At 36.3% G+C, this 26,136-nt stretch overlaps 1 protein-coding gene across 10 annotated transcripts in view; it reads right to left on the bottom strand.

The window, feature by feature from the left end:
• The window catches only part of CNTN5 (contactin 5), a 670,135-nt gene that overhangs the window by 124,445 nt on the left and 519,554 nt on the right, over window positions 1-26,136 (bottom strand). For all 10 annotated transcript variants that reach the window (XM_074916722.1, XM_074916731.1, XM_074916703.1 and 7 more), the window contains 4 exons: window positions 20,634-20,815; window positions 11,087-11,223; window positions 8,999-9,128; window positions 6,735-6,885 (listed from right to left, as the gene is read on the bottom strand). In XM_074916722.1, the coding sequence (XP_074772823.1) occupies window positions 6,735-6,885; window positions 8,999-9,128; window positions 11,087-11,223; window positions 20,634-20,815 (600 nt within the window). The remainder of the gene's footprint in view (window positions 1-6,734; window positions 6,886-8,998; window positions 9,129-11,086; window positions 11,224-20,633; window positions 20,816-26,136) is intronic.

A 26,136-nucleotide genomic window follows, 5' to 3' on the forward strand; every position in this document is an offset into this window, starting at 1 on the left:
AGCAGATCAAGTATGTTGTGGTTGTTAGCAACTTTAAAAGGTTGAGCTTTTCAACTTTGTCTTTTCAGTAGGGCTATGTAATATGGATACGTATATGTGATACTTACAGCTCAGTAACTGAGAAAATAAATGAAGAAATGCAATTGTATGGAAATACCATAAAGCAAGGCCATGCAAGGTCCCACAAGGTGGGACTCAGCTCCCGAAGTATTAGTGCCTAGTCTGTAGGTGCCTGAAGAGGTCCAAAACATCCACATGCGCTTGATGGATACTACAGAGTAATTATACGAGACTTGTACTCTGCTGGCGAAGCAGCTGGAGGCCAGGGAGGGTGTTGTAGAGAACTGCGTATCTGTTTTTACACTGTTAAATCCTATTTGAATTGGAAATTGGTAAGATATGGTGAAACATCTTCAAACATCAACCCAATGAGAGAAGAAGAGAATGTTTTTCTAAAACAGTGTATACTTCAATGCACTGCTACCTAAACATACACTTCTGTATTAGAATTGAGCATTATTTCCCTAAAAAGAGTCAGCAAGTGCCTAAATAGCTGTATAGCAGTATATGAAGTACTTTATTAAGGAAATATAATAAAAAGTATTGTCCTGAATAGCATTCCTAGGAAGAAAGTCTGGGACGTTTCAGTTCAGAGAAGTAATCGAGGATCTTGTAGATATCAATTTCCTTGAATACAATGACAGAATTAATTTGGTAGCCTGTGGGAAATGCTATTTGTTAAACTAATTGAAACTCATAAGTGGCCATTTTCTTTCTATATTTAACTGGGAACACAAAGTAAAATCTTCAAACTCTTAATAGTCTGCTCCTATAGTTGAACTAATTCTGAAAAATCTTTCTTTACTACCGGGAAAAAAATTTGTGGTGTTTTCACCAATAAGTAGAAGGATAGTAGAGTGAGCTACTATGCTGTCTGTGTGGTTGATGACACAGATTAATGAAAGTTTGTGGCACATAAATGTTGAGCCTGGTGAAACTTAGGGACCAATAGACAAAATGAAAATTGCAGTTCAGAGTAATTTTTGGTCCATCTTACATATATATTTTTTTGCCTTCACAGTGCAGTTTTCAGCTTAAACAAATGTTACATACCACAGTTAGATGGAACTGAAATTCTTTTAGAAAGCTACCACCATGATTATGAAGAAAACATATAATATATACCTCTGTTATGCACAAATACATGTTCATATTTAAAAACATAACACAACATGCACTAACTAAAGCACTTTATAAAATTTCACCTGCAAACTCATATATCTTTTTTCTTGTTTCTTCTCTGAAACACACTTCATTTTCTTTTCTCCTTTGATTTTTTTCATAGCAATCGAGCTATAAAGCCATTAAAACAGGAACTTACAATGGAAACACTGATAGATCCTTAAATATAGTAGAGTGAAGAGTAAAACTATAATAAGAACCTGTCAAAACTGAAAATGAAGGAGTCTGAGAGACCAGAAGAATATAAAAACATGTCCATTTCTAAGTTTTTGAATGATGATATTTTTAGATTTAAGTGCTCTATGTGTTTCCACTAATTGCATAGCAAAGGGTGACGGATGGAATATCTAGGCATACAGGACAGCTACTTCTGTAGTTCAAAGATGTACTCATTAACCTGAAGGTAAGTAAAAGGCAATAGTCTCAGGCTTCCCTGTCTCTCTGTCTAGCAATCCTCTATTAGTACTTGGAATTTAATGTCCCCATACAAGATGTCTCTTCTCTGACTTCTTTCACAGCTGCTGAATATTAGAGAAACATAACTGAAAGAACATGAAATTATGCAAACTTAGGCAAAGGCAAAACTTTAGCAGCCTCAGTTCACTCCCTCATGTATTATGTTACACACAGTTTGAACACTTTGTCCCCTCCAGTGGATTTATTCTTAATTTAGTACCAATAGGCAATGACTCTCACTCAGTGAGTACTGTTTAGTGTCTTCCTGTTCTTCATAGGTTGATGTGCGGCTAGAAATTTTATATCCACATGACTGTGAAGACAGAATTTCCTCATCGTGCTGGGTTTGTGTGGTGGTGGTTTTTGGTAGCAGGGGAGGAGGCTACAGTGGTGGCCCATGTGAGAAGCTGCTCAAAGCTCCCCCAGCTCCAACTCAGACTCATCTCTGTCCAAGGCTGAACCAACTAGTGATGGTGGCTGCATCTCTGCGATAACATATTTAAGATATGATTTATTTTCTCCTTCCTATTCCTGAAGGGGTAGGGGTGAGTGAGTGTCTGCATGGTGCTCAGTTGCCCTCTGGGCTCAGACTGCAACATTCATCAATATTTAGCTATGTTGTTAGTGCCTGATACGTTCACAAATGTTCATGTTTCCCTATTTTCAGTATTCACTAATTTTATTTATGATATTTAAAGTCTGACTGTCAGAGCAATTGCTATTAATATCCAATACTTCATTGTTCAATGCACAGCTTCTACAGGCTTCTCTACAGCTGCAAATCAGCCCCAATGACCTTAGGTAAGGCACACAGTAAATTAAGAAAATATCAAGCAGACTGTAACTTTGCTACATGGCAATACACACTGGGCAGGTTTTGCACGAGTAAGTGACATGTCCGTTTTATGAGTTTTGACCAAGCAGGTTTGGGGCAGATATGAATAGAGAATTTCATGTGTTGTGAAAGAAGCGTTGATATTAATTTGTTATATAGCCATATTTGTTATAGATCAGAGCCTCCCAGTTTATTGACACACTGAGCAACTGATATGCTTACTGATGGGAGGGAGTAAGCAGACAGAGTCAGACTCTTCTCAGTGGTGCCCAGTGATGGGCACAAACTGAAATACATGCAATTCCATTTAAGCATAAGAATATCTTTATTTTTTACTGCATTTACTGATTAACTGGAATAGGAACAAGTTTCCCAGATAGGTTGCATTGTCTCCATCCTTTAAACCTGATTGGACATTATCTTGAGCAACCTGTTCTAGCTGACCCTCCTTTGATCAGGGGAGTTGGACCATGTGATATTCAGAGGCTCCTGCCACTCTCAGCTGTTCTGTGATTCCTTGATATCATTCAAAGAAAATGGAATAAAAAGGTTTTACCCACTTGCAATCAATAAAAACTCCACCATGACACCTACTACAGGAACAGGGTTGGTGGTTTGTGTCCTGGTCATGGTCAAACCCAGGCCAGGACCCTCTGCTGCTTAATCTGCCAAGTTCTCTTCACCTTATCTCCAAAACCCCTTCAGACAGAAGTGGAATGAAGGAAACTAATTGCTTCATAGGAAAAGTGGCTGAATTGAAGTGGCAGGTGGACTATTGTTACTATTTATTTCCTCGCAGAAATACTTAATATGTTTAGATCCTCAGGCAAAGGTAGCCTTGGACCTAGGTGGATGAATATGAGCAATTACACAATGGCCACTGAGAGACTGTCACTGTTGTCCTGCTCATGGTGATCTATTGTGAATCTGACCTTCAGAGACTGTTAATGTTTTTCTGAAAATCTTGTTCTGTTATGTGAAGGAGAAAGCTTACACTGTGCCATATGGAAAGGGAGCAGTCAACAAACACTGAACTATATTACCAATGCATACACATATGTTTAGACATCACTGTATTTAGATTTTTCTTAGATTAAATATTAATCTGCCCACAAGTTGGGATACTCAAGAAACATTGATAAAATAAGCATTGTTATTTGAGAAGCTTCAAAAGGAAAAGGAGCAAAAGTAAAATGAAGCAGGACAAAACTGTCACTATAAAAGTCCTGCTTTCTCAGTTACCCATTTATTGGTTAAATTGTGCTATTTTCTTTAACTTCTTGGTGTTCTGAATGGAGAAAAAAAAATAGGGACTGAATAGAACCCTTTGCACTGCTAGAGTGCTTTTGCATTATTTTATATTAACTGTAATTAATGGATATGTAATAGAAATGAGCTAGAGTGAAAATTCAATAGAAGTTTAATTACAATAATATTTTAGATGTAGGAGAAAGAACAAAACCAGATGAACAAAGACTTATAATGCTTTTTAATACCTATGACTCCTCAAGCATGTCTGTTTAAACCAGCTCTAGTCATTACTACAGGGACATCTAGACAAGAAAGGTAGATGACACTAATAAAGTGATGAAACAGAGATTACACCTTATGGAGTAATGGCTCAAAAATTTGTGCAGTAGTAAATTATTAGAAAACAATTTGCAGAAACCTGAACACAGGAAGGATTTGTAAAAAATATTTGTCCATAATTTAATCATTGACTTTATTAACATTACTCCTGATTTATGTTGATGTAACTAATAACAGATTCCAGTCTATTCTACTGTGTATTATAAAGTTTACTGTCTACATAAAATAATTTTATTAAATATCACTTTTGTTGCCTTCTTTTAGCTTGATACATAAGTTTAATAAAAAATCTTTAATGAGAAAAAAGCTCCTGACTGGCTTTCTGGTCTGAATGGTCTGGGTCTGAGTCTTGTTTAGAAACTGATGCTAAAATAGTAAATGAGGGTCTGCTTGCAGGTTAGGAAGTATCTGATTGGAATATTTCAGAAACTTCACCAAAACCAGATTTTGGTTGTATGGAGGCACACCTGAGGAGGCAACACAACTTGTAAAAGGTGGACTAGATGATAGCAGACCCACTAGTTAATGGAATTTCTTCTTCTCCGTAGAGGGAATGTCTCTCCTGTATTGAGACTTTTCTTACAGATGTGGCTGAATGGAGTGAATCCCTTTCCCGAACTGGCAGACTTGGCAAAAATAAAACACAACATGCACTTGGTACAAAGAAAGAAATATATTCTGCTCTTCCATCCTTGCCCTTCCTAATTATTTAATCAGAATGTGGTGTTGGTTGTTTTTTGTTTGTGTGGTTTGGTTTTGCTTTTTTTTTTTTTTAATTCTTTGATGGTTTAACATTCTCTGCAAACTCATCACGTGACAGTTCCTAATTTTTTTTTCTTCCTCGGATTTTTATCAGCAGTCTATGAAGAAAGCCCATTTTTAAAGTATATAAATGTGTTCAATCGTGTCAGATTATTCCTTTTTTAAGAAGTTTAAAAAGTTTTACACAGTTCTCTTCCAATGGTTCAGTGTCCAAAAAATGGAAACACACATACTAACTCCATTGATTTACACTTTCTTTCCCAAAATCACGATAGGCTTCCTCATTTCCTCTTCAAACAGACTCTATTACTCTTGTTTAAAGCATACTGTATGTTGAGGCAGAACTAAGTTCCCTTGAAACCAAACCTCACTTTCACCCTCTATAAAGAGCAGATGAAGGGGAACTGCTCTGAACGACACAAGATTCTGCCTGAACAACCAACTAAAAATTAAGTTGAACCCAACCCAAGTCTTTCCAAAATTTGAAATAATTCAACAATCTTTTTATCTTCCATGTTTCATCATTTCCCATTCCAGTCTCTGTCAAAATGAGCAAATATCAAAAGCAGTAAATACCAAAAATGTAGCTCAAGATCTTATTTTTATGAGATTTTAACTTCAGAGTTAGGCTATTTTTGGATAGACATCAAGGCATAACCAAAACTCTTTACTGGTCTTGGATTAAAATATGATTTAAATATGGTGATCAGAGAAACCGCAGTGAGTTTTGTGGAGATGAGAGGAGAATGTCATGTTGTGAAAACAGTTATCTGTGTAGCTACAGTGTAGAGGCATCAGTCTCAACATATTTGATATTATTGACATTTTTGAATATTGTTCTGAGATATCTTGTCAATAAGTACTATACAACTCATACCTGTTAGTAAAATGTTATATAATGCTGTTTTGCTCTGCCCTCCCAAACAGCCAATATGGCATAAAAAGTTACTGATTTTTCAGTGTGAAAACAAAACAAATGGTGTGAGATGAAAATAAAACTCACCTGAATGAAATGGCTTTTGCAGCTAACAAGGACAGATGCACTCTACTGCGTTCATCAGCATTGCAGAAATGAACAAAAATGCTTTGCTTTTATCTTTTTGACTAATGCCGCACAAGTCAGTTTATGTGTTTTCTTCACACACGTTACCAGACAGAAGATAAGATTGCTTTGTGTACTTAAAGAGGATGTGGATGGTGGCAAAGCTGTTCTAGTGTACAGACGTGCAATCTTATAAAATGCAATTACAACTGACATTTAACCTGCAGTGCTTAAACTGTGTTTAATGTACAGAGCTGGACGGGACTTATTTAATCAAACATATTCTGTTCAACAGCTGTGCTGCTGAGTGCAGAAATTACGTCTATAATTAAATGCTATAATGGAATCGTATTTTTCTCCTCTGAATCATTTTAAAGCTATTCTTAGACAGACTTCCATTGTGATCAAGCTGCAAATCTGCCTTTTAAAATTATTTCAAATGAATAAGCACATTTGATATTTAATGTGGTCCTGTCTGCTTCAGCTTCTATGCTTTTAATACTCTCATACGCTAAATTTGTCGTGTCTCTACAGTGTAACTGAAACATTTTTGAAACGAGTAACAGAAAATAGAGAAAAAAAGCAAAATTAGAACATCTGTTTGCATCTCTGAGCAATTTTAAGATTTTTCATTTCAAAATTGTGGAAACAATAAAGTCTCTACTGTCAAACAAATCAGCTTGACAATATAATTATGCCATACCCATGCTAACATATGCATGTTCTTGTCACTTGCTGTATTTTCATATCATATCACAGAATCAAACATGAAAACATAATATTTAGTTTACCAAACAGGCTTCTGACCTCTTACTCTCCCTTAATGCTTTGTCTCCTTTCTTCCAAGTGATAGTTGGCTTTGGAGAGGCTTGTGGCTTGCACTCAATGACAACTTCTTGGCCCTTGGTAATAACTATTGTTTTCCTCATTTGACTTAGTGGGAAAGTGGGAGCTGAAGCTGTTAAAAAGAAGTATGTTAACTCTACAGAGAACAATCACAGCTTCCTATTTCATTACTTACTAATAAAAGATTAGAAAAACAGATCTCATTTTGTGGATAGAAACTCCATTTTTGGTTTGGAAACTATTACATTGCAGATTAGATGGAATTTTAAAAAATATTTGAAATCAGCCGCCAAGACTAAATGACAGGTCTATAACTTAATCTAGTTATGAATTAGTGACTGTCCTTCACATCAGCATGCTAAAGCATGATTGCTTGTGAAATCCCACAGCTTTAGAAATTGCTATAGTTGATGTAGGTACACCTTTTCCAAAATTTTTGGATTTCATAGATATTAGAAGTAAATAGTTTAAAATGAAAATAAGTTTAAATTCCACAACATTCCAAATTATCTTACAAAAGTATTACTTTCAGAGAAATTTTATTGCTTTCCCTTTTTATATTTGTCTGAAAACTGGGAACTTAAAAGTACAACTTCTTAATAGAAGATATTTAACCATGTCTTGTTATTAGTATTTCACTTTTCAAGATGTCCCATTGATTACAACACATCAGCTAAGGTAATAAATGTATTTAATTTTACACCAAAAAAGGAGAGTTGTTCTTAAGTAATCTCATTTGTTTGTGTTTTTCTTGAACTAGCTTTGCAAAACCAAAGCCCCCTCAGCTACACATATAGGAACATAATATACTCCATTGCTTCAAATACATATGAATTTCCTGATATTATTTTGGGTAATTTTCATACCAGAGCTATTTATATGGACTATTTATTCTGTTCTTTTCCCTTTAATAATCCAGAAAATTAAACACAACTTCTTGTTTAATGCAACATTATGGTGAAAATTTAACAGGGGTACAATTTCACAAGTGACAAAATGAAAGGCTGATTTTACTGCAGCAACATACAATGTCCATTTCTGTTATTAGAGAACATCAAAGAAAGCGTACAACTACGTGATATAATAGGTATACCTATTTTATAAAAACAGATCATATAAAAAAGATCAGGAGAATGTTGTAACCAACAGGGATCTCTTTGTTGACTGAATCACAACTGACAAAGGAAAGTGATGGAAAGAGAGCAACCACTGACGGTTTTAATTTATGTCGAGACAGAATAATTTTGAAGAGTACTCGGTGAAATTCTAATGTTGATAGGTAAGAAACAGTGGAAATGTACTAGATAGGCTATTCTTCAGAGGAAGTAAATCTTAGGTCAAATGTAGTATATTATTTCAGTAACTTCAGCTTTACTGTTCATCTGACTGGGAGTTTACAAGAATGATTCCCAGGTGCAGTTTTGAAACTTGCGAGGTCTGAGCAGTGCAGAGACTTCTCATCTCTGACATGGTTGTGGAATTTGAGAGACACCAGTTTTTCAGCTATACCATACTCTAATATAAAGATCATGAGACTCTTACAAGTCTGTCTCACTTAATACGATGGAAGTTCTCTTACCACAATTGTTCCATTGTGTGTTACCACAGCTTGCTTTAAGGAAAACTAGTGTGTTGGAAAGACATGCTTCAAGTTTTGCCTCATTAACTCTCCACTTCAACTTTTGAATAATAGATTTTTTTATTGCATTTCCAGGTAACACTATCTAGTGTATTTGCTTTACTATGGATGTTATTAGCTCAAGTATGTAATTTCCAGTATTCGATCAATTCTGGTGACTTCATAGGAAAGTTTTACACCTTTAAAACCGAGACCATGCTTAATTACCTTTGAATAATGGCCTTGGTAGAAATAATAATTTAATTTTTGCAGAGACTAAAATATATTTACTTTCTCTCATATTCTTCTCCCACACTTTTTTCTGAGGGAATAAAAATTTTTTTTTCCATTTATTTGAACTGAAATAGCCTTATATGAGAAAGAGTCACAAAATGTAACTAAGTCAGTAATTTATGAAAGAAAATTTTCAGTTAACAGTAGAATTTGTGCTCTCTCCAACAGCAAAGGACCCAGCCACACACCCTCTTTTATCTGCTGTGCTAAGTCTGGACTGGCAGAAGCTGTTCCTTATCGTAACGGACCAAGAACAAATGTAATTATCAGAGGGAAGAAAAAGGGCAGTCTGTTCATTTTCAGTAATACTCACCTAAAATCTTCAGCTCGGCACTGGCGTAAATGGTGCCATACTTATTCTCTGCTAAGCACTGATACATTCCAGCATCTGAGACATTCACACTGTGGATCATCAGAACACCATTAACCATCTCAATCCTGCTCTGTAATGGAATTAAAAAAAAAAAAAAAGAAAAAAGTGTAAAAGCAAACAGGCACTGGAAATTTGCTGTACTATTACCTTAAGGCAAAGGGACAAAAGACATTATTAAGCTAAAACAAAACTGAGCAACTAATTTCCTTGGGGTTACTTTTTCTTGTGATGTAAGGAATGACAAGAATAAAACAGATGAGGGGGAGGGCAGAAAAAACTCCAAAAATATTTAAAGTTAAATATTTTTAGTGCAAGTTCACTGTCTCCAAGGCTTGCTTTTGTCTGTTTCCTTGTTTGTCTGCTATTACCCTTACATGATTTTTGGAAGCAGTTCATCTTGGGAACTTTAATGAGGCAAGAAGTCAGTTGTGGGTGTAACATATCTGATGATCTTCACATCTCTAGCAAATGTTTGGTTTTAGTCATGGTACTATTTTCATAAATATAAAAGATTGCTTGCATGAGTAAGAATAAAAGGGTGTAATCGCCTTCATCATTAGTGCAAATTTCTTATTTGAAAGGTCACTAGTAGAAAATAATTACCACAACTGGAAGAGAAGGGGCATTAATAGCTGTTTATGGAAATGTGCACTTCATGGAACTGTATAATGAACAATTTGAACTGCTTTAAAACATCTCTGGGTTTCATTATTACAGTTGTTGTAGGTTTAATTAAAAATTGATAAAGGATAAAGTGTTTGGGAATGCAGAGGAAACTGAAAAAAGTTCTCTCTGTTGTAAGCCCCCATTTTAAACTGAAATTTAATTTGAAATTTCAGAGCCTGGTGCAACTAATGATTTGGAAAATCAGAAAACCAAAAAGTACAGATATTTAAATTGCTTCAATTTCAGGACTAATAGCTCCATTTAAAAAGGCGGAAATGGATAAAGTAAAGGCATATAACCTTATTTTCAATGCCTCACAGCTTCAAAAATAAACTGTGTTTATGTTTTCTTTCTCATTGTTTGCATAATTGGTTGATGTTCACAGAGAGAAGCGACATTCACTGAAAAGAAAGACATTAAATCTTTTATATTCATAAATCCATTCTGTGAATTTATTTACAAACGGAGATATTTTCTCCCAGAATTGAACAGCTTTATTTTAATCTGGAAAAATGTATCAAATAGATTTTAAAACTTTTCTTTAAATAATTTGAGACTATAGAAATGGAAAAATGTTAGGCAAAACCCCACATGATGTGGGCTGACATGATGATTCGGTGAGAGAAACCGAACAAAGTGAAATAAAAGGCAGGCCATGCCATGAATGGTCTTTTGAAAGGAAAAGAGAATTTTATCTAGATCTAATTCTAAAATATATCAGGTGACTGTAGTTAAAGTCTTTACATTCTAGGAGTCTTATATGGAAGATTTTAATGGTCTTGATGGTGAGTTCTGTTACTTGCAGGGAATTAACAGAGTGAAAAGCTGATGACAATACATTAATAGTCATTGCATCTCTTACATTAGCTTGCTAGTGTTTTGTAGAGTATGATTATGTACCAACAAAACATGGTAAATAACCCTGGGGGAAGTATGAAGGAATCTGACTCAGCAAATATAGCACTTCTTTGAGTTGTTACTTCTTATACAGAAAAAAAAATAGATACAAATGGCATAATACTACTATCTAAAAGAAAACACAAACATACTGGAGATTGCTTAGATGTACGTTATAGTACAACTGCAGATGCTGTTGCAGACACAGCTCAGGTGGTCCTGTCTCTCAAATATTTCTGAACTACAGCGAATTACTGATGTAATAATACTGATTGTAATTAAAACTACAATTTTACATTTCTTGAAATGATTCAGAGGGGACATGCATAGTCTGTATACTAACACTTAAGGAACTAACACAGAAAGCAATCATTTCTGAGGTACTCTTTAGTACTTTCTTTAACTGACTTTATCTGTATGAAAGGAGAAACATGCAACATAGTGGTGACTCTTCATCTAATGTACCTGTGGCCAGAGAGGAACTCCGTTTTTCAGCCAACGATATGTGGGCCTTGGCTTTCCAGTGGCTTTACATTCCCATCGGAGCTGATCTCCACTGTCTAACTGAGTGTCATTAAGTTTCTCAACCCAATGTGGGTAGGCTGCAAGGAAAAAATACTGGGCTATATACAAAGTCTCTAGCTGATATGCAAAAACCTAATCAATTAATGATCTTAAATTATGACCTTTACAAGGTTTAGCTTACTCTCAGAAAGAAGCACAATTAAACAAGCAACCAAAATCAAATGAGAAAGTAATAAAAATACAAAACTCCACCTATATCTTTAAAAGAAATGCTGTAATGGCACCAGGCAGTGAGTAGTATCATTACCAGGAATAGAGATCTGCCTGATTGAATAAAATCCAATGGATTAAATTATGGTACTATATATTAATGCCTTAATAATTACTGAATTTAAGGGCATTTACTTGGTAGTCACAATAGAATATTCAGTAACTTTTCAAGACCTAAGGTATTTAAATTTTGGTGAGTCATCATAGACTTTGATTCATGTAGTTTTCTCAGTTTACTAGGAAATCATGATTTATTCAGATAGGAATGACTGGGTATTTGGTAAGCTATTTGCACATATTTTTGTTAAAGTTTCCTGAGTTTAATTCATATTTCAAGGGAGAAAATGCTTTTAAATGTTTTTAAGCAAAGAACCCACGAGATTTCCAGCATTCATCAGGAACATAATTTACATAGTAAGTTAATGTTAAAACAGTCTTTTTTTTTTTTAAAGTAGAGAGTTGTTAGATGTATATGTGATCATTAGTATCTAGATTTCATGTAATAATCTGTTAAAAAGCAGGGAATATTTTTTGCAGAGAAGCAGATCTTTAATGTGGCAGTCAATCAGATACCTAAACGTAGGATCTTATAATTTGGAATACTTTGTATGACTTAGTGAGGAACTGAACTTTTATATGCAGAAGTAAAAATGTATGCTTAAAAGCCAGCTTCTGTGTTTTCATACTGTAGTCATACTAATTTGTATAGAAAAGAGGATGATAGGTGAAAATAATTAATTTAATGGTATTAAATGTTGGCTTTTTTTTTTTTTGTTTGGTTTTTTTTGTTTGTTATCATAGTAGAGAAAGTAACTAAAAGGTCTTCATTGCTAAAGGAGTGTAAAATTCTTCTGCTTGGTATGAATAGAAGTCCAGATCTGTCACAACAAAGTCTCTGCTTCAAGCGTCAGGTAATTGATAACGTACTTAAACAGGGGGAACCAAGTTTAAAAATAAATCTTTGAATCTAGCTGGCATTTGGCAGGTCACCAATCAAAGACTTGAGAAGATATGAAAAGGCATGACAGGTGACTACTTCTAGCTTACATCTTGTGCATGGATGATAAAGAAAGTAAATGAGGTGTCTATCATTCCTAAGCAGAGAATAGCCTGCTTCGGTCCCTGACCAGACAGTTGTCAGAAGCTGGAGACATACCAAAAAAAGAATCACTCATTTCCCTTTTACTAGAGGAAAACAGAGGTAAGATTGACCCAGCCTCACTCCCAAACCCAAGACCAAAAACATCTGCTCCCTTATTCTTCTTATTTCATTCAAGGCAATGCATGACACGTTTCATATCTACTCCGCCGCACTGAATCACTTGATTCTTAAGTTATATCAAAGGGTCCTAAGAAATCCTCAGAAGCAGCTTGTAGGATTCCCCACTCACTTGTCTATTAATTGTCCTAAAAATATAATTCATTGCACTGTACAGTTGATGTGGATGATCTTCAAGGTCTTTTCCAACCTAGACAATTCTGTGATTCTGTGTTTTGGTATGCACAAAGGAAGCATGCTGAGAATCAGTTGTCTCCTTTGAAAGTGAGTATGCTAATATGATTTTGGAAAATGTGACAGTTAAATGTGTAACTAAAAATTCATAAAAGTTAGCCAGTGGTGCCATAAAATCATGTAGTTTTAAAGAAGCACTAAACTGTTCCTATTTGTATTTAATTCTTTTCATTACTTTTCTGAAAATTCTACCATAAGACCCAAAGCATGTCTAGTCTCATTTTTCTATGTTGAATTTGATCTAATCATGAACCAGAGCATTCAGAATTCGAGTGTGCACCTGTTTATACTGAAATGAAACTGTCTCCCCGTGCCTGGCTGCAGTGGTGTTCTCCTCAGTGCACAACTGCCATGCCCCACCCTGTCTGCGGCTGCCTCCAGAGCATAGTCCTGGCAGGGGGTTGCCTCTGTAACCACAAACTTGCAAATCACAGTTGTATGATCCATTGGTATTAACAACCTTTTTTCATTAGTTGGTGTATTTCTACCCTGAATTTTCCCCTCATAGCCTAAATGGCCTTTGGATTCATAAGTTTCAAGCTGTTGAACTTGCCATCAGGCAAACCCAGATTCCCTCCCCTTTAAGAAAAAAAGTATGTTGCAGGAATAGAGCTAAATGCATGATTGAGAGGAAGATTGTCATCATTTTTTAGCTTCCTTTCTACTCTCTATGTTCTTCTTCCTTTGCTACAAAAAGTTCCTCTGCTCATTAGCAAGGGTCACTCTCCATAATATCACTTGTTTTTAAACCCTGTCAATAATTTAAAAAGTGAAACATTTAACTGGATGTATAATCTCTGACTCAATGTATTAGTCTCTTTTTTTAAAAAAAAAAAAACAAAAATGTGTTAACGTTATCCTGACATGCATGCAAAGAAAACGTCATTCCATAATTGCACTTAATTTTAATTAGAAAATCTAAATTCTAAGAAATGTTTAAACAGATTTAAAAAGTAGCAAGTTCTTTTTTCTTGTTATAAATGCAACATTCATCTTGGGGGAAAATGGGTGTTTGCCTGCTTTCTATCTGCCCAGTGAAGAGTTTTGAGGTGAATATAAGAATAGAAAGATGTGTTTTGATATTCAGTAGTCTTTATGGATATTGTGCCATGGCTTATACAGTGCTCCTGAGATTTTAAAATCACCATCCAATCCCTGATTTATTTTATACAGCATTTCTGCACCTGTTTATTCAAGGATGTCAAAATGTTTTACAAACACAAATTGGCGATAAATCTGCAAGCTTACAGGCCAGTTTTTATATCCTCTGTGCAAAATTAAATTCAGATGCAGAAAACTCGGCCTACTTTCTCAAAGTATTAAGCAACTTTTTGAGTGAAAGAAAATTAAGGACAAAATTTTGCATAGACAGATGACTTTGGATAGTGCCTTAAATGTGAATCAGTACAGAGTTTGGTGTAAAAAAAAAGTTTTCTGGACACAAGGACAATTGAGTAGTATACAGAAGGATAAGAAGAGGTAGCTATCACAGTGAGAAAGACAAGATAGCAAATTTAAACTCAAAGTGCAATTCTAACCACCAAAATCTCTTCCTCCCTAGCCAGTTTACTGCATGGTTCTAACCTGTAGTAGCAGGAGTAGATTTTCTTCCATACAGTTTTTATAAGGCAGTGATTAAAATGTTTTTTTAAAATCAGGATGATCTGTTACACTGCATTAGAGAATATTCCTGCCCTCAGATGCTTGTTCCTCTCCTGTATTATAGCAAACCACCCCTCCTGCTGTGACAGCAGTGTTGCTCATGGGGTACTGCTGTAAGAAGGATCAGGGAACTGATCCAGCCAAAATAAAAATGGCCAAAAAAGTGGTTTTGTGGTCTGCTTCACATCACCACCCTCTACTGAACTGGCACTAGTGAACAGGTAATACAGAAGAAAACCCAAGAGTTTCAGAGTAAGAGAGGAACAGGAATCGCACAAAGCAGTGCTTACCATTGGGAAAATGCTGCTAGCCAGATATATGGAGGAACTGTGATTACAAAAGGTTAATGGGCAATTTCACCACCTTTCCACTTTTTTTTTAATCTTTTCTATTAATCATTTTGAGCTTGAATAAAATTAATGGAAACTTACAGGATGAGCAGATCACTTGGGGAAGAATCACACCTCTCAAAATAGGTTGAAGTGCATATGAGGATGTCTTGCATTACCAAAATTATGTTTTTAATGCTTTTGTAATTTCTACAGCTAAATTTCCAGCTAAGTGCTGAAAATACAACAATCTGAGATTGTCAGCATTCAAAATGCCACTTTCTGAACAACATCCAAAGTGTCAGCTGCATCAGGAAGGCATGGTATATCTGGATTGCAGCATCAGGTAAGAAATGAAAGATCACTAGTTTGTGATTAATATGACCAGACAGGCAGACTGGGTGTCCTGGGCTTTCTCCAATATACTCAGTGGTGACCCAGATCAGATGCAACTGACAAAATGAAGAAGATTCAAAGCGACAGTGAGTGAGTTCCTACAGAGATATGCAAATTGTGAGACCGCAGTATGACACAGCTGGTTTTACAGCCTTCTCTGAAATTTTACAAGAAACCCCTGGTAAGGAATGATGGCCTACATCTCAATTTCTGAGCCAAAATAATCATTGTCTCCTAGAGGAATAAGATGTCAGTGAAAAGACAATGAGTTTAAAGGTAAATAATTCATGTTGACTCTTGTTATGAATAAGAAGTACAGCAGGAAATGTTGTTATAAGTAAGGCCCCCAAAATCCTGGCATAGCAGCTGTCAGCAAAGGAATCTGACAGTTTTGTAAAGTAACATTTGGCTAAACTTTGCACTGTTTAAAACCTTCTTACCCAAACCCTCTTACACCCCTGGAAAGGGCTGCCAAGGTTTGTAGGCCAGTGAGACACTCATGCTGTCTTCAGGAGCACTGAAGGCTGTGAGAAGCTCGCTGGGGAATATTTCATCTCAAGTCCAAGGAAGGCACTTGTAGGGGGCAAGTAACAGTTTGTGCTTCTTTTTCTGCTGTTCTGGAGGCCACTGCCAGTCTCTTCCATCTGGAAACCCTCTGTTACCTGCTCTGACTTTGCTCCCTGACAATGAGATAGGTGAAACTCGACTCAGATCTGGTTTTGACTAATTTGTAAGATAGTCTAAACTAACAGACTTAAGAGAAATGTAGTGACATACTAGTTTCAAATATCTACTAATCAGAGGAATGAAACAGTCTAAAGTAGATCCCTTTCTATAATGTTAAAGAAGTCATTCTAATATTATTTCAAAAAATTACAATTAGCAGAAATTGTGCTTGATCCATAAAGGCAATGGCTGTAAGAAATATGATTTTGAGAATGGTGGAGAACTAAAAAATTAGTATTTCTGTCTGGACAGAGTAGAAGAAAACTGATGTAGAAAATGTTTTGCAGGGACTCCTAGATTTGAGTACCATCATTTCTGCTCAAAATAAAAATGTGTCCAGGATAGTGAGAGAGGCAGAGTTGTGCAGAACACTACATTGTGTTTGCCATGAATTTATGCCACAGGTCTGCAGGGTGCTCTTGAGGTAATAATTTCATGTTCCATCATCATAGTCTCTCTCTTGAAGAGCACCTTTTATATTTCTTTAACTCTGAAAGATGGAGGCAGAGATAACTGCAACACCTTGATAAGGTGCTTTACCATCTCGTAGTTTCACAGCTCTAGAAAACAGCTATGTATGAGCTGGGTTACAACTTATAACTCAAATTAAATTTTTTGAATTTCAGATATTTTAAGATATGTTGTCAAAAAAGACTGGGCATGCTGCTAAATGCCCCTGGCCCCAACCTTCCTAGCAGGAGCTGCCATATTTTCATGGAAGTAACTGACAATAAGAATTTTTAATACTGGAGAAGTATCTCTGTGGTATTGGCATAGTAGAAGGCATCAAGTAGTTCCTGGGCTTCAACTGCTGTTTTCAGTAAAAGCCTTATAAAACCTTTGCTGCAAGTGCAGTATGGATGGCTTGTCCAAAGTAAAGGGTGTAAACTACCACCTTTGCCACCATATATTTTTTCCAGCATATACCAAAAAAAATTGGAGACAGAAACCTGACCTTGGATCTAGATGGATGAGAACCAAAAACAAGGAAAGAAGCATCATCCAGAGATATGCTGATACACACTAAAAACAAGAGAGCTAAGATAAAGACATTGGAAAGCTGGAGGAGACAGGAAAATTGATTATGGACCTGGAAATATTGACATACGTGGAAAATAAAATATATGATGTCAGTCTATGGTTATTTGATGAAAGTGTGTAACAAAACCAGAGAACTGTGTACAGTTAGTAATGGGGAGAAAGCACTAGGAGTCATGGGCTGAAATCAAGAAAAGAAAAAAAAATTGATTAACAGGAGAGACTCCTTCTTAAAGGTATCTATTAGCCTGAGAACCTGTCTAAACTGCAGCAGCTAGAATTCCACTGACTGCAATAACTGAAGACAGAAAACAATTCAGAGTCTGAAAGATTCATTACATGATCTCCTGCAGTAGACCTTTCCCGCTAAGTATTTAAGGCTGGAGGATTCATGGAACGATAGCAAGTGATGTAGTTTTAATTGATAAGAAGTATGACTCAAGCATGCATTCAATATAAGGAAAACTTTTACACGTGATTATTCAGGGCATGTCTTATATAGGATTTTGTTTCTAGCCTCTAAGATGCAGCAAAATTGTTATATAAAATTAATAATATTTACTTGTGCTGGTTTTGTCTGGAGTAGAGTTAATTTTCTTCATAGTAGATAGTATGGGGCTAAGTTTTGGAGTTGTGCTGGAAACAGTGTTGATAATTCAGGAATGTTTTATTTATTGCTGAGCAATGTTTATACAGTTAAGGCCTTTTCTACTTCTCACACCACCCCACCAGTGAGTAGTCTGTGAGTGCACAAGGAGTGTGCAAAAGAGGACACAGATGGGACAACTGACCCCGACTGACCAAAGGGATATCCCATACTGCATGACATCATGCTCAGCATATAAAGCTAGGGGAAGAAAGGAAAAGGGGGGATGTTCAGAGTTATGCCATTTGTCTTCCCAAGTAACCATTATGTATGATGGAGCCCTGCTTTCCTGGAGATGGCTGAACACCTGCCCTCCAATGGGAAGTGGTGAATGAATTCCTTATTTTGCTTTGCTTGTGCACACAGCTTTTATTTTACCTATTAAATTGTCTTTATTTCAGCCCATGAGTTTTCTCACTTTTCCAATTCTCTCCCTTATTCCAACACAGGGGGAGCATCTGACTGACTGCATGGGGCTTAGTTGCCAGCTGGGTCTAAACCACAACAGTGTTTGGCACCCAACATAGTACTCACAGGGTTCAAGATAATGGCAGATTTGACTGGAATGTGCTAGATCAGATTTATAGCTGTTATTGCTGTTTAGCTGTTAATTGGCAGGCTCCTCAGCTTGCCACGGGGCTTGCTTGCCTTGCTGTATATTAGTCTAGTGGTCGTTAGCAGCTGCTTTTTGCTTTCGCTGCTTTTCTGTGCTGCTGTGCTGCTTATCATCTGACTCTGCTGTGCCTGGGAACAGTTTGATAACAGCCATGGCGATGTGCCTGGGCTGGCAGATGCCCAGGGCATCGCTGCTGTCCCTGTGCGGCCGCACTGGGCAGGCTGGAACTGCAGCGTGAGCTCGAGTCGAGGGGACTGTGGCCTGGGGATGAGTCCGTGTGGGAGCAGGACACCCCGGAGTGTCTGCAGCTCTGAATGAGTCCACAGCAGAGCAGGTACACCTCGAAGCATCTGCGGCCGTGGTTATGTCTGTGCTGCAGCACATATGCCTCTGAAGGGATTGTGGCCCAAGGATAAGTCCACACTGGAGAAGGTACGTCTCCAAGCATCCGTGGCTGTGCATGAGGTCATGCTGGAGCACCTCAAAGTTTGTGGCCATGGACATGCCCATGACAGAGCAGATACACCCCTGAAGGGACTTCAGCCATGGGTAAGGTCATGCTGGAGCAGGTTTACTTCTGACAGGCCTGTGGCTATGCGTAAGGCCATGGTGGACCAGGTATATGTCTGAAGGCATCATGGCCCATGGGCAAGGCCACGCTGGAAAAGGTGCACCTCAAAGCAACTGTGGGTGTGGGTAAGTCTATGCCACAGCAGGTATACTCCTAAAAAGACTGTAACTCATAGATAAGGATCCCCTTGGAGCAGGTACACCCAGCCCTAAGGGACTCCAGTGTGGATAAATCCAAGCCAGAGCAGGGGTAAAGGGAGGAGTTCATTGTAATGTTAAAACCTATGGTCTGCTCCAAAGAGACCAGGGGTGGAGATTGCAATAGAAATACCTTTAAATTGTTGTAACCTGGGATTTGAGTTGCATCTTATGGAAATTACGATAACAGGAACCCCTTTGCTGCTAACCAGGCTAGGAGCAAGGGGAGATATTCATTGAAATATTAAACCCTATAACCTTGCCCAGAGGAACCAGGGATGGAGACTGTAATGGATCTACCTTTAAATTGTTGTAATTCATTATTTAAGTTGCATATTATAAGATCTACTATGGCAGGAATGAGCCAAAAAGAGTGGAGGACAAGCCTTACAAGAAGCAGTGTAAGTGCAGCAGTGACCTGACCTGAGCTGGCTTTGGTGCCCAAGAACTCCAGGCAACACACCACCTCTCCCGTCTTGAGTAACCACCATAACAGATGGACCCCAAAAACATGAACGCAACGGACATTTTGTGGACATTTGTGGAGATTTATGGACATTATACAGACATTTCACATGGGTGGTCCATAGACTAAAGGAATGTTACCTGTATATTATATTAAAGCATGGAAAGGGGGGGGGTGGTTAATGAGGGTGTATTGGATAGTATGGGACTTGAGCATGATGTAAATGGTATCAAACAAGGCAGGGTGGGGGGCGGGGAATATGCTGGGTTTGGATGTGGTAGAGTTAATTTTCTTCACAGTAACTATACTTTTCTCACTTTTACTCCTCCAGTTCTCTCCCCCACACCACCAGGGGAGCATGAGCAAGCGGCTGTGTGTTGCTTATTGACAGGTGGAGTTAAACCACAACATTACTAACTATTTTTAATCTCAGGTTCTGTTTTTTCTCTTCAATGTGATACTCAATTCATTTTAATTTTTTTTTTTTACGCTAACTCAAAAAACATTTAGAAAGACCAATCTTGGGAAGAAAATGTTCATCACTTTCTGAAAATCAGAACCTTCACATGCCTAGACTAAGAATTTTCTACAAAAACAGAAAGACTTCTCCAGCTCTCGTTCCTGTACAATGAATTTGACAAAACTCAGCACCCAGGTATGGCAAGGGGAAACATTAATAAAACTCTGATAAAAATCCTAAGGTATTTCTAGTATTATTTTCTGACAGATATATCATGATGATGTTGCATGTCATTGTTATATATCATATCAGGAGAAAAAAGAATAGACTTTTAAAATTATAGTACTACACTTTAAATCCCCAAAACTCATAAATAACAAACATGAAACTGTATTTAAGCCAGCTCTTTGAGGGAGTCAACATTTCAGACTTTAATACAATACTAAGGAATAAAAATATTTAGCTTAATTCCATGCAAATTTTATTTCAGAAGAAAGATATTTTATTTCTACTGGACTTTAGCATTCTTCATACGTAGTTAAAGCCTTAAGTGTGCACAAAGCATTTCTGGATAATACTGTGTGCAGTTACACTTACTGTACACTTGCAGTTGTCCTCTGAAGACATTTCTTCCACGAGAGTTTTCAGCCTTACATTCATACATTCCCGCATCCTCCAGCTGCACATTAGGTATTTCAAGCACAGCTTGGGATTTTCTCAGGCGGGCTTTACTTGGATTGTGACCATTAACTTTCCTCCAAGAGATTGTTGGAACAGGGCTGAAATATTTAGTAAAATTACTGTTAGCACTCTTCTGCTGTGGAGAATATAGATTCTGTTATCTGGTAGTTTAAACACTTAATAATCTAAGTAGCAATAAAATATAACCACAATTAAGTTTCATATAATGCTTGATATACCTCACTTCCTGTAGGGAATCCTTAATAAAGGGTTTGCTACATGGAATGTGTCTCTCTCACCCATAAGAGAGGCCAAGTTTTTATTGAGATCAAGTAAATCACTTGAAATACTCTCTCTAGAGCTTCCATAACGCTCTATGCTTTACTCCTGAACACTTCCCCTCAATAAGCAAAAGAAAATAACAGCTTCAAAACCTGGATGAATATATAGTAATTTCCAACACATCCCAAATTTCCTGCGATGAAACTGCAGTTCAGGAGATCAGGAAGTGATAATGTCCGTCTAGGTGGGGGATTTTAGTACCACTCGATCTTGTCCTCATAAATTAAGGTGACCAAAGGTTTGGAGACCTTTTCTGTCACAATATTCTTTGAGTTACAAAAATTGTTGTGTAAGAAGTATGTATTAATGGCACTACTGCTTCTGACTCACAGAATTACATGACTGCTCGTGGAAGTGGAAGGACTTTTACTGTAGCTTGGCATTCCACACAAGTCTATGTGGAAACTATATCATTTACATGCATACTGAGGGAAGAAATGGATTAGATAGTGTTTGCACTCATTCAATTCAGGTTTTTTAGCCCAAACACTCATCTGTTATTGTGCACCCATTGGGCTTTTTGATACAGACATACATTTGTCTCATTATGGCAGATACTTAAGGGGGAAGAAGAAAAAAAAAAAGAACCATAGTTATAAAATATTTGATTGTGAGCTGAAAACTAGACTGCTTCAGGTATTCCAAAAGAAGCTTGGAGGACATCATAAAAGAAAATGTAACTGTTACATGCTGATACTTTAAAAAAATTATTTTGTGTTTATTTGAGCTGCTTTCAAGCCTCAGCTTAGATATAAACACAGCTGGATCTTGTGGTGTTTTAGATGGGGAAAAGTACTTCATAGCATAGATTCAAATTCAAAGCTTCTATTAATTTCTGCTATCATTTGCCAACTTCCACTTGATGTTAGTATATGAAGTTGCATTTTAAAATCGCCTTTCCCTCAGTATTTCAGGGTGTCCAATTTAAGACACTACAAATAAAGACATGTCAACCAACCATGGGTGAAGCTCTAGCTATTCTTCAGCCAGATAAAATCAGACTGTGAGTTACTGCAGTTGTACTCAAGATGTTTCAAATTCTAGTACCTTATAGAGATTCAGAAAATTCCCAGACTTGTAGTTGGAGGTCAGAAGGTTTCTCTAATCTTATCTCCTGATTGTCACAAATCACTGCATTTCATTGAGCCTCTTAATATAATTACCTTCACAAACCAAACATATAATCCCATATGGAATGATATCTACTATCTCTGAGGCATAGTCCCTACAATACCTCTGTACCTCTGTATTCTTGCAAAATGGTCCTTTGTCACTGTCCCCCATGGAAAAAAATACATCTATTAAAATCAAATCACCTTAAATACATCTATGGAAATCAAATCACTTTTTTTTTTTTTTTTTTTTAACCTTAGTAAACAAACCAGATTTATCTTTTTTTCTTCAGCACTCAATCATCTATCTTTTCCTTTTTATAGATGGTTGTGGATCATATGATGGGGGTGGATCATATGAGCATTTTTCCCCCTACTGTATCACCATAAAAGCGTGATAACTTGCTCATTCCTAATCTTAAATTACTTTTTTGATGACTGATTTCAAATTCTGGTGTCATGTGGGTTTGGCTTGAGGACTCTTCTGTGCAGTTTGTATCAGTCTAATTTAATAGAACATTAAAAGAACTTCCCATTCTTATCTGACATAAGTATTTCAACCTGTTCAATTCTAAATATGAAGAATAAATATTTTTGTCTCTGATGCCCTAAACTTACTGTCTTTAGCCCTACCCTTACGATATTCCTTTCACATCTTTACCTACGTATTTTAATTTGCTATACTTTGATAGCTATTTGTATACGTTAGAAGTATAACAGTATTTCTTTTTTCTTTCCTTTTATTAGTTCTAACATTTTATTTGTAATTGCACTCTTCACTTTGATAGTAAAATCTATACCCTTTCTTGAGTGACTTTCTGGAGATTTTATAAGTCTTTTATTTTTTGGCTTTCAACTTTAAGTGTAAACTCCTTATATGCTTGTCCTCTTTCTATATGGAATATAATTATGTCATGACTGCTGGCTGCAAAATTGCTACCATGCCCAGGCAAGTGTTTCATTAATCATTATTAATCACAACACATGTCTACAATAGGAATACTTTATGCTGGTACAGTGCAATACTACACATCAACTGTTGTTTTATGGATAAGTTGTGCAGGCACACTTTATTTGGCACCGTAAGAGTGCAATGCTTGTTGCCCATTATTTCTTATCTGACCTTCAGCCCTACGTCCAGGAAAATCAGTGACAAAGATGCTTTTGCTCTATTGTCATGGAATAAAACTGGTTCTACTGAATAGATCTGATAAGTGGAATTTTTTCATAGTGTATATTTCTGAGAAAAAATGAAGACATTATAAACCATGGAAGTTGTCTCATTTAGCAGTTTTAAGATTATTCTGAAATTCACGTATTTAGAAAATTTCCTTTAAATTGCATTTATTTCTTTTTAATTTACTTTTTTGTCTGCTATAGAAAACAAAGGTGTATAAGCATGGCAAATTCAGAGGAAATTTGTTCTCTGAGTCATTAGGAAACATATTTTAAAAAGCCTCACTTTTTTCTTCCTCAGTATGAGGTAGTAAGCAGAGTTTTTCAAGGAGATAAAGTTACTTTAGCTGTGTAGATTTAATGATTTCAAAGAAAAGTACTCCCAAAGTGCAAATCACTATTTGCAGACAACTTGTAGTTCTGTTTAATGAAGCTCATTCTCCTTGCATAACTTACAAGTGAGGTATGGATTTTACATCTGAAATAAAAATATACCTATTTCTCCTCTGTGACTTGTGTAAAAATGAAATGAAATATAGAGTGAGGGTGTGAACGAATAAAATTACGTTACTGTTCTAGAAAACTCATAAAATACACCACAAAAGCTAACTAACATATGCACATATTTTCTTTTTAAATGTTCCACAGTTTTTCAAAAAACAGAGCAACTGCAGAAGTACCTCTAACATTAACATGACTTTAACGTAATATGCATAATTGTTAAATCTGATTGTAATCTGGTTTTATTCTGGTCTCAGCAGACATCTACGGGAATATAATTTCCTTGTTTATTAAACCCTGTCCACATTCAGGTCCTATGAGTAATTTTATTCGAGTTTCAATTGAGATCAAAGATAGGATTTCTCCTCACTTTTGGAAATAATCTTCTGAATACTACTGGTAAATCTTAGCACCAATAAGGAAAAAAAATCCTACTTGATTTCAAATATACCATAATTAAGTTTCATCTGAGCTGAAATAAAAGTTCTAAGAGGTCACTGGTGACTGTGATAGACATTATTGTGGTTTTTTCTCACTTTGAATTTGAAGAAGATATGAGTTATAGTTTTATATGTACATCTAGAAGACATCAGTCAATATTTAGCAGTACAATTTGGGACAAGTGCTATTGAATTTGTTGGGAATTCTTCACAAGTTTCATTGGAAATGAAAATGTTTTGAAAAAATTGAAGCAACTTTTTTTTTTTTCTCAATTTCATCTAAAGAAGAATTTAATTAGATCTGTAAAGCATGTGTTTATTTCAGGAAAGGGGTGAGGTGGAAATAAGAGTAAAGTCGGCATTTTAAATTACCTTTTCCATGGGTCTGAGCTCCTTGTTTTTCAGCAATATCTTAAATAAGAATGCATAGGTTATTTTTTCTGTATTCGATCGGTACAAATCGATGTGCTCTTTTGAAAAATTTTACCTTCTACTGTAATTTCAATTCCTTTCCATGCAATTTCTCTACCACACATCACCGTTCTGAGCTGTGCCTTCAAACACACAGGTTCACATCGTAATATATCTTGAAAATCTCTGCATACCTGTGCATTTAAGACTAGAAAAAACCTTTCTCCTTCTGCCCTCCATCCTTGTGTTAAATATCTTCTAATTATTACAGGATAATTATGTAAGATTAAAATGTTGAGGAGTGTCATGAAATTCTCTCCATAAGATACTTTCCAGAACTGCCCATCAACCATTCATACCTTTCTACCTTTAGAATGTCCCATATAAATCTGTTCTGGTCAGATGTAGATATTTAGGAGACAAGATAATAACTTTTCCTTTCTTTTGGTTATTAAAAACCAGTACTCCTGAAATATAGCAGCAGTAAGTACTGGTGATTTAAAAATAGAAATATAAGGAAATGTTGATGAGTTTGAAACCTGTGTGTAAGAACATGTGCTGGTCTGCAAGTCTTGTCAACACACATGCGTGACTGGACTAAAAAGGTCTGATGCATGTATCAGTGCCATATACTAATGTGGATGTGCGTTCCCACCATTGCTGCTTGTTCTTTATGGCACAGAGCGAGGACAGCGTGCCTGCTTGGCTGCATGTCCAGCACCATGTCATTTTCTTCACACTTAAAGTCCTAACATGTTAGAGCATCTCTAACATTGAAAATAGTGCCATGGATAATGATTCATTATCTATAATTATTCATTATTCATAGCGAATTATACTGCAGAGGCTTTTCTCTAGTGATTGATCAGAGCCTAAACTGTTACCTCAAACTTGATCTTTAACTGTTTGATAGCTAAAGATAGATTATATAACTCATTTCTGGTGTTTTAAAACCTTTTTCCAAATTCTTAAATTTAATTTAATTATGAACACAAGAGTCATCTGATTAAGGTGTAATCAAGCAAGAGAACAGAAGATCCACAATAGGCAAGGTATTGGTTTCACAAGAAGTGAGTAAAGGGGAAAAGCTATTCCACAAACTTCTTTCTCCTTTTCAGTTAAACAATGGTATTTACTTTTAATGAAATTATGAAAAATTTAGTAGAAAAGAGCTGAACATTTCCTCCTGTGAATTCAGTATTGCCCACATTGCAAAATTCCATTATTACATTTTTGTCATCGTAGTGTAGCATTTGCTACTATGTGGGATGGAGGAGGTCTTGAGCTATAACTGTTAAGTGAGAAGTAAGCCCTGTTTTTTCCTCAGCCATCCATGACCCATTTTTTTCTAGTCTCTGTATCACACCCTACCTCAGCTTACTGTCTGTGGGCACTCTGAAATAAAAAGACATTCTTCTAAAAGTGCTAAAGACATAG

This window comes from Athene noctua, chromosome 1 (assembly GCF_965140245.1).
Source record: "Athene noctua chromosome 1, bAthNoc1.hap1.1, whole genome shotgun sequence".
Classification (NCBI taxonomy): Eukaryota; Metazoa; Chordata; class Aves; order Strigiformes; family Strigidae; genus Athene; species Athene noctua.